The sequence below is a fragment of the Notolepis coatsorum genome (genome assembly GCF_963971535.1).
Source record: "Notolepis coatsorum genome assembly, chromosome: 13".
Lineage (NCBI taxonomy): Eukaryota > Metazoa > Chordata > Actinopteri > Aulopiformes > Paralepididae > Notolepis > Notolepis coatsorum.
The window spans coordinates 125,237,934-125,247,662 of record NC_140177.1 but is presented as its reverse complement, the minus strand read 5'-3'; the positions used below and the strand labels follow the sequence as shown (position 1 = coordinate 125,247,662).

The window sequence follows — 9,729 nt, the reverse complement described above, 5'->3', positions numbered from 1 at the left end:
TGCGACTCCGCTACAGCAGGCGGCGATGTCGCATTCAACATTCACTCAACTTTTCAACAAAAAGAAATTTCCCGGGAGAAACTCAGATGTCACTTGTGTCACTTTGGCGCCGAATGCTTCAACTAGAAGTTCAGAGCGGGATCAGTGTGTATGTGTGTCGGGCTTTACTGTTGATATTGACGTTTATTCCCCACTTTAATAGTATTGCAGCGAAGAAGAAGTCGAATAAAACATGCAGCGGAGCATCGCGTAAGTAGTTAAATTAAAGCTCGGCAGCGCGGGAAACGTTGTGTTTTCTATTTGGACAACTTGCTAGCTGAGCTCTCTTGATGTTAGCTGAGATCTGCTGCGCCAGCCGACCAGCTAACGTTACATGAAACTCGTTAACAAGTTAACATTTACATTTTACATCGTCATTTATCTGAACGCTTTTATCCAAAGCGACTTACAAGTTCTGTACGACAAGTCATCAGGAAGGGCACAACTCTATCAGCTGAGCAACAATGTTCATCAACGTGTTGTTGAGTGCTACAGTGTAGGTTAGTTTATTAGGACAAGTTCATGACAGTAAGAAGGTTCGTTTTTTTATTTGTTTTTACTTAGCAATGCATCCGATAATTGTACAGTGTTGTCACCATAGCGTGCAGCTATCACCTAAAGGCAGACGTTCAGATTCACGTAAGTTACTTGACAAATGAGTTCACACTGAAGCGACACCTGGTGTTTCTGGACACCCAGCAACACGTCCCTCTATGTCCCTATGTGGTGCAAACGTTAACGCCAGTGCAAAGGTTACTACTTGGGCATGCTTGCCGATTAGAGTCGGATATAAAGCTGTCCACCGTATGTATATTTTTTTCTCCCACCCACCCCCTCCTAATGTACAGTCTCCTCCCCATCATATGTATATAAACTCTGTTAGGATCTCTGGGTAACAGTACTGTATATAATATGTCACAAATGTAACAGTACTGTATGTCATGTATGACCCTATGCCATAAATGTCATGATGTCATGTATGTTGTGTATGTCATAAATGTCACTATGAATTGAAAATGGGGGACCCTGATGTAAACAAGACGAAAGTCTTTCTCTGGTCTGCATCCCCTTAACAATTGTGTGTATTGAGCTGTACTGTATTGTACCCATTCTGCAATCTGTTAAATAAAGTTTTCATTCATTCATTCATTCACTCTCTATCACCCCCCTTATGTTTAATGTCAATGTAACATCAGTCTTTTGGAATAGTCCGCTTCATAATATGAATGAATGAAAACTTTATTAACAGATTGCAGAATGGGTACAATACAGTACGGCTCAATACACACAATTGTTAAGGGGATGCAGACCAGAGAAAGACGTTTGTCTTGTTTACATCAGGGTCCCCCATTTTCAATTCATAATGACATTTATGACATACACAACATACATGACATCATGACATTTATGGCATAGGGACATACATGACATGCAGGTATATATAGTACTGTTACATTTGTGACATATACGATATGCAAATATACAGTACTGTTACCCATAGATCCTGACAGAGAGTATTTACATATGATGGGGAGGAGACTGTACATTAGGAGGGGGTGGGTGGGTGGGAGAGAAATATACATACGGTGGGGAGAGAATATATACATATACGGTGGGGAGGAGACTGTACATTAGGAGGGTGTGGGTGGGTGGGAGAGAAATATACATACGGTGGGACTGGGGAGAGAATATATACATACAGTGGGGAGGAGACTGTATTAGGAGGGGGTGGGGGGGTTTAGACATTTACGGTGGCCAGTTTCGAATTGCAGCCTCCTGTAGGTGCTCTTTAAGAGCGGTTTTGAATGTGGGCAGGGATTCACATTCCTTTACAGCTGTGGGTAGGGCGTTCCACATTGATGTGGCATAATTGCGAAACGTGTTTAGTCCCTTGTTTGAGCCGAATCTGGGTTTAACATGATTTGTTGAGCTTCCTCTGGTGTTGTGGTTGTGGTATTCACTGACCTTTGGGAAGTATTTTGACATGTACATGGGTACCTTAGTGGTGTAGTGTATCTTGTAGACCAGGCCCATTGCAAGTTGCTGTACTCTGTCGTCTACTCTAAGCCATCCTAGGTTGGCAAAGTGGGCAGGGGTGAGGTGGGTTCTAGGAGTAAGGTGAAGTAGTAGTCTGACCAGTTTGTTTTGTGATGTTTGTAATCTTGTTTTTAGCGCCTTTGAGGTGCTTTGGTACCATGAGGTGCAAGCATAGTCGTAGTACCCTTGAATGAGTGCTCCTGCCAGAGTCTTCAGGGTATTCTTGTTTACCAGAGAGGAGATCTAGTGTATTGTTTTGTGTCTTTGTGACGTCTTCACCGCCTGTTCTGCCTCCTCCAACCAGGTCCTTCTTTCAGCCTAAGGGCAAGGATAAAGAGATAAAGAAGAAGGATAAAGAGATAAAGAAGAAGGTTGATGAACCTGCTGTGAAAGAGTAAGTGAGAGGCTGTCATGTTTGACTGACGGGTGTCATATTTCATAACTGAACCCTTGCATCGAAAAACCATATACCCCCATTTTTACCTTTTGTCAAATGTATAAGCCCATGTATTTGCTGTTTAAACTTAAATAATCAGAAATAATAAACAGCTGCTGAGCTATGTAGTTAATCTCCATGTGTTATATCCACTCCACGCTATGTTAGTGCCAGCACAGGAGATACGATTATTTATATATATAAAAAAAAGATTATGTACTAACAGTATATGTACTGTTTATTCATTTAGATTAAAATAGGCTCAGGAATCTGGATTGTTAAACCTAATTAGCCTAATCTATGTCAAAAAGAGTAGCCTATAGTAAATGTACACACACAACACTCAAGAACACACACACAGAAGGAGAATGGCTTATAGCAGACTGGTAGTATTTCTTTTTATATAAATAATGTAACATTTGGCACAGATAGAGGGAGGCGTTTGGGGCTCACCTGCAACATCACCACCGCTACGATGGTGTATTAAAAGCCTACAACGACGCGTGAGCAGCTAAAGCTGCTGTGAATCCAAAGCCGTTCAGTAAAAGCAGTGCTTGGTGGTGCAAATGAACCTGGCTACTACGGAGCAATAAGCTTTAGCTGCTCGCGCGTCGTCGTAGGCTTTTAACACACCATCGTGGTGATGTTGCAGGTGACTTGTTAGGTTGGATGTATTATAAGTTGTTGCCCTTTTCCCTCCTCGTGGAACTTCTGCATTGCATTTGTTACAAATTGCAAGCAAACTTTTTTCCTCTGAAACTATTCCCACACTACTGACGCCATCTTTGTTTACATCCGCGCTGCCTCTGAAACTTACGTGGCTACGTCACAGCCAAGAAAGGGAGCGCTGGATTTGTGTAAAACGCCCTCTTCCTAAACCACACGCTATCAGTCGTACCACTGTACTGGCAAAACGGGAGGAGCCTACAGTAAAAACAAACGCCCTTCATCCCAATTCACCCACACCGAATTTTTTTTTACCAAAAAATATATTATATATTATCGGAGCTATCAATAACGTTATCGGGTTTATCGGGATGACGTCATAATTGCTGATATCGGCCAGATAATTATCGTGCATTCCTAGTATTCGAGCCCCTGGCTTGCATCGCAGTCACGAAAGGGGCTACAACCAAGTTAGCTTGGTTATGTTAGTTAGCAACCAAGCTAGCCTGATAACGTTAGTTAGAAACCAAGCTAGCCTATGTAGGCTGCTTACCTGGCCAATAATGTGGTCCTCCTCCTGGACGGATAGATTTGTTAAATCATAATATCCACAGTGGTGTGCTGTGCTGGTCCTCAGTAAAGGTCCCGCAGACGAAAAATAAGTTGCTAATAAAGTGCTATATGCTTCATTGCATATTCCAAAGTGCCCCACTGCCCGCGAGGCGAAGACGTTTGGGCACGTTTGCTTTTAATGTGATTTGATTGGCCAGACGTGAAATTAGCATATATTCCCCTTACCTAGAACCAAGCTGGGCCGTGTTAAGGTTTAGGAGCTAAGCCCAACCCAGCTCGAATCTTATTGGCTAATAATTAAGCAATAGGATGAATAAACAAACAAAAAAACGGCCTAGCGTCCTAACCTCGTTCCCAGCTTTATCTCGTGAGCCTTCAGGCAGCCAGTCAGTGACCGTGTTAGAGAGAGTGGGCGCAGTTTCGCTCGTTCGGTTAATTTCTCCAGGTGGGAGAAAATTATTATAACACAGAGATGAAAAATAATGATATAGATGATAATGATGTAGATATACGCACAATCTCAAGCACACTACTCGCCCACTACTCGCTACCTTATCATTTCATTTGATGCTATTAGCTGTGAAGCACTTTGGGCTGCAGTCCATGTGTGAAGGGTGCTATATAGATTATTATTATATTGTTATACAGTTATTATTAGGGATGTCCAATATTATCGGCCTACCGATATTATCGGCCGATATCGGCATTAAAATGTGATATCGCTTGCTATCGGTATCGGAAATTAAGAGTTGGACAATATCGGTATATCGGTATCGGTAAAAAAGCCAATATCGAGCATCCCTAGTTATTATTTATTATATTGTAAAAAATGTATGCATTGAAATGTTTGTAAATCTGTAGTGTGGTAGTGAAAAGGGTTAACCTTCTGTAGTGTGGTAGTGAAAGGGTTAATTTTCCAATAGTGAGGAATGGGAGAGGCTGAGCCCCAAACCCCTCCCCTCTCTGTGCCAAATGTTACATTATTTATAGAAAAAGAAAAAGAAATACTACCAGTCTGCTATAAGCCATTCTCCTTGTGTGTGTGTGTGCTTGAGTGTTTGTGTGTGTGTGTGCTTGAGTGTTGTGTGTGTACATTTACTATAGGCTACTCTTTTTGACATGGATTAGGCTAATTAGCTTTAACAATCCTGAGCCTATTTTATTCAAAAGGAAGATATTGATTTACATTTACATTTAGTCATTTAGCTGACGCTTTTATTCAAAGTGACTAGGGCTGTCCCCGACTAAGGATTTGGATGCTCGACTAGGATTGGCCAAAATTCGCCGTTAGTCGACTATTGGTCGACTTAAAAAAAAAGAAAAAAAAAGTATTATTTTTTTTTATCATTCCATTTGGGCTGTGGGGGGTGCTTAATGTCTGAAGGAGTCGACTGAAGGCTTCTTGTCCTCTGCAAAAGCATGCAATTGGTCCACTGATGGATACATCTTGATATTTGTCTAGTATAGTGTGTTCATTAGATGGGTGAAATCCTATTTCTGTGCCTGTTTTCGTAGGCAGTTAGCCTCTGGTATGCGTGCCATTAGCGTTAGCCACGCTTCTATGCCTCTTTTCTTTTGAAAAAAATTATAATTTTTTATTTTATTTTATTTTTTTATTATATTCGACTAAGAGGTTGGCCAGTCGACTACGGCCCCTTTCGACCGATTAGTCGACTAATCGATTAATAGGGGTCAGCCCTAAAAGCGACCTACAAGTTCTGTATGACAAGTCATCAGGAAGGGCACAACTCCTATCAGCTGAGTAACAATGTTCATCAAAGTGTTGAGTGCTACAGTGTAGGTTAGTTTATTAGGACAGTAAGGTTAGTTAGGGTTAGATCTTTTTTTTTATAATTTTTTAAATTATTTTAGATAATGGTTGAAGAAGTGCGTCTTTAGTCGACGGCGAAAGATTGGACGGGTTTCGGCTGTCCTAACTGGGGTGGGTAGTTCATTCCACCATTGTGGGGCAAGGACTGAGAATAGGCGACTTCTCCTTGATGACCCTCCCGGAGCTTGGATAGGAGTAGGTCTGAGGCGGCCAGAAGATGCAGAGCGTAGGGGTCTTGAGGGTGTGTAGTTAGAGACCATTGACCGGAGGTAGGCGGGAGCGGTTCCCTTTGCCGCACGGTATGCTAGGTCGAGGGCCTTGAAGCGGATTCGTGCAGCGATGGGGAGCCAGTGCAGGTCCCTAAGAAGTGGGGTGACATGGGCCGACTTCGGTAGGTTTGAGATCAGGCGGGCCGCTGCGTTCTGATTCTGAATGAGTTGAAGAGTCTTGGTGCCAGTGGCCGGGAGGCCAGCATCGATTTACATAAGTATATCATCTTTTTTTATATATAAATAATATTATCTCCTGTGCTGGCACAAGCACTAACATAGTGTGGAGAGATAACACATAGAACTACATAGATCAGCAGCTGTTTATTATTTTTTATTATCTCCGTTTCAACAGAAAATACATGGGCTTGTACATTGCACGTTGCAGACCAGTGAAAAGCCCCCTCAAAGTGCAGAACGGCATCCAGGAAGTGGATTCCCCCGTTAAGAAGAAAGTCATCAAGCACAGCCGCAAGATCCTGGACAGTGATGATGATGATGATAAGGAAGAGCCAATCGCAAAAGAGCAAGTAGCCAGCAAGAGCGAAGGAGACAAACCCGTCCCACCTAAAAAGGAAAAGGTCAAACCTTTGTTTTCAATTCCTAATTTTATTGTACGGATGTAACGTTCAATTATTTATTATAATCTTCTGTTCAGAGGTAGTTGGCTGATGACGTATTATAATACTATGATATAATAATATAATATTAATTATACATTCATTTATGCTATTCTTTCTTGTCTGTGCTCAGTTTTCAAGTAACGCATACTTGTGCCCGTCTCTGTCCCTACAGGACGATGTGTTCAAGGCCATACCCATCCCTCTGTCCCCTCCCCCCGTCCCTGTCACCCCAGTGACCCCGTCCACCCAGGCCACCTCCGCTCACCCGGGGATCCCTGCCAAACCCACCATTTCCCCCCCCGCAGCCATCCCGAAGCGCAAGACCGGTCTGTACCTTCTCTTTATCATTTATACTGTGGTCTACATCCATGACCTGATGGCTTCACGTTCTGTGTTTTTCCACAGCGTTTGTTGAGGGGAGTGGTCTGTCGGGGTGGTAGTGATGGTAGTGACGATAGTGATAGTGATGGCAGAGATGATAGTGGTGATGGTAGTAGTGATGATAGTGATGGTTGTGATAGTGGTGATGGTAGTAGTGATGATAGAGATGATGGTGGTGATGGTAGTAGTGATGGTAGTAGTGATGATAGAGATGATGGTGGTGATGGTAGTAGTGATGGTAGTAGTGATGATAGAGATGATGGTGGTGATGGTAGTAGTGATGGTAGTAGTGATGATAGAGATGATGGTGGTGATGGTAGTAGTGATGGTAGTAGTGATGATAGAGATGATGGTGGTGATGGTAGTAGTGATGATAGAGATGATGGTGGTGATGGTAGTAGTGATGGTAGTAGTGATGATAGAGATGATGGTGGTGATGGTAGTAGTGATGATAGTAGTGATGATAGAGATGATGGTGGTGATGGTAGTAGTGATGGTAGTAGTGATGATAGAGATGGTAGTAGTGATGGTAGTAGTGATGATAGAGATGATGGTGGTGATGGTAGTATTGATGGTAGTAGTGATGATAGAGATGATGGTGGTGATGGTAGTAGTGATGGTAGTAGTGATGATAGAGATGATGGTGGTGATGGTAGTAGTGATGGTAGTAGTGATGATAGAGATGATGGTGGTGATGGTAGTAGTGATGGTAGTAGTGATGATAGAGATGATGGTGGTGATGGTAGTATTGATGGTAGTAGTGATGATAGAGATGATGGTGGTGATGGTAGTAGTGATGGTAGTAGTGATGATAGAGATGATGGTGGTGATGGTAGTAGTGATGGTAGTAGTGATGATAGAGATGATGGTGGTGATGGTAGTAGTGATGGTAGTAGTGATGATAGAGATGATGGTGGTGATGGTAGTAGTGATGGTAGTAGTGATGATAGAGATGATGGTGGTGATGGTAGTAGTGATGGTAGTAGTGATGATAGAGATGATGGTGGTGATGGTAGTAGTGATGATAGAGATGATGGTGGTGATGGTAGTAGTGATGGTAGTAGTGATGATAGAGATGATGGTGGTGATGGTAGTAGTGATGATAGTAGTGATGATAGAGATGATGGTGGTGATGGTAGTAGTGATGGTAGTAGTGATGATAGAGATGGTAGTAGTGATGGTAGTAGTGATGATAGAGATGATGGTGGTGATGGTAGTATTGATGGTAGTAGTGATGATAGAGATGGTAGTAGTGATGGTAGTAGTGATGATAGAGATGATGGTGGTGATGGTAGTAGTGATGGTAGTAGTGATGATAGAGATGATGGTGGTGATGGTAGTAGTGATGGTAGTAGTGATGATAGAGATGATGGTGGTGATGGTAGTAGTGATGGTAGTATTGATGATAGAGATGGTAGTAGTGATGGTAGTAGTGATGGTGGTGATGGTAGTAGTGATGATAGAGATGATGGTGGTGATGGTAGTAGTGATGGTAGAGATGATGGTGGTGATGGTAGTAGTGATGATAGAGATGATGGTGGTGATGGTAGTAGTGATGGTAGTATTGATGATAGAGATGATGGTGGTGATGGTAGTAGTGATGGTAGTAGTGATGATAGAGATGGTAGTAGTGATGGTAGTATTGATGATAGAGATGGTAGTAGTGATGGTAGTAGTGATGGTAGTAGTGATGATAGAGATGATGGTGGTGATGGTAGTAGAGATGGTAGTAGTGATGATAGAGATGATGGTGGTGATGGTAGTAGTGATGGTAGTATTGATGATAGAGATGGTAGTAGTGATGGTAGTATTGATAGTGATGGTAGTAGTGATGGTAGTATTGATGATAGAGATGGTAGTAGTGATGGTAGTATTGATAGAGATGGTAGTAGTGATGGTACTATTGATAGAGATGGTAGTAGTGATGGTAGTATTGATAGAGATGGTAGTAGTGATGGTAGTATTGATAGAGATGGTAGTAGTGATGGTAGTATTGATAGAGATGGTAGTAGTGATGGTAGTATTGATAGTGATGGTAGTAGTGATGGTAGTATTGATAGTGATGGTAGTAGTGATGGTAGTATTGATAGTGATGGTAGTAGTGATGGTAGTATTGATAGTGATGATAGTGGTGATGGTAGTAGTGATGGTAGTATTGATGATAGAGATGGTAGTAGTGATGGTAGTATTGATGATAGAGATGGTAGTAGTGATGGTAGTATTGATAGTGATGGTAGTAGTGATGGTAGTATTGATGATAGAGATGGTAGTAGTGATGGTAGTATTGATAGTGATGGTAGTAGTGATGGTAGTATTGATAGTGATGGTAGTAGTGATGGTACTATTGATAGAGATGGTAGTAGTGATGGTAGTATTGATAGTGATGGTAGTAGTGATGGTAGTATTGATAGTGATGGTAGTAGTGATGGTAGTATTGATAGTGATGGTAGTAGTGATGATAGTGATGGTAGTAGTCTCTCCCTCTCTAGAATAGAATAGAATAGCAGTGTTTCCCCTACCATTGCCTTGGCAGGGCGTCCTAAGCAATTATAAGACGGCCTCCTAATACAATCCGGGTTTCATGTAGAGGAATTACGGTATTTCCCTCAACGGATTTACCATAGGCAATATATTTTGCAGTAAATACCATATAATGGTATGGTGTTAATGTTTACCAAGAGAGTAAGCCTACCTCAGAATTGTATAAAACGAAGTTATTATTATTATTATACCAGTATTGTGATTGTACTATTTTACTTTATTTAACTTTTTTTGACCACCTGTAATTGCACTGTTTACTACCGTATTTCATACAGTACTTGGTTTCAATAAATGAACCCAGTACATTTTACTGGGTTCAAACTGACACAAAAT

At 41.7% G+C, this 9,729-nt stretch overlaps 1 protein-coding gene across 2 annotated transcripts in view; it reads left to right on the top strand.

Annotated features, from left to right (window-relative positions):
- The first annotated feature begins 98 nt into the window (after nt 1–98).
- The window catches only part of lig1 (ligase I, DNA, ATP-dependent), a 161,744-nt gene continuing 152,113 nt past the window's right edge, over nt 99–9,729 (top strand). The window contains exons 1-4 of one of the 2 annotated variants that reach the window (XM_084327323.1): nt 99–249; nt 2,381–2,470; nt 6,240–6,432; nt 6,647–6,800. In XM_084327323.1, coding sequence (XP_084183449.1) covers nt 233–249; nt 2,381–2,470; nt 6,240–6,432; nt 6,647–6,800 — 454 coding nt within the window. In that variant the 5' untranslated portion in view covers nt 99–232. Of the gene's footprint in view, nt 250–2,380; nt 2,471–6,206; nt 6,433–6,646; nt 6,801–9,729 lie in introns of both variants that reach the window. The other variant, XM_084327322.1, reaches the window with a different exon arrangement.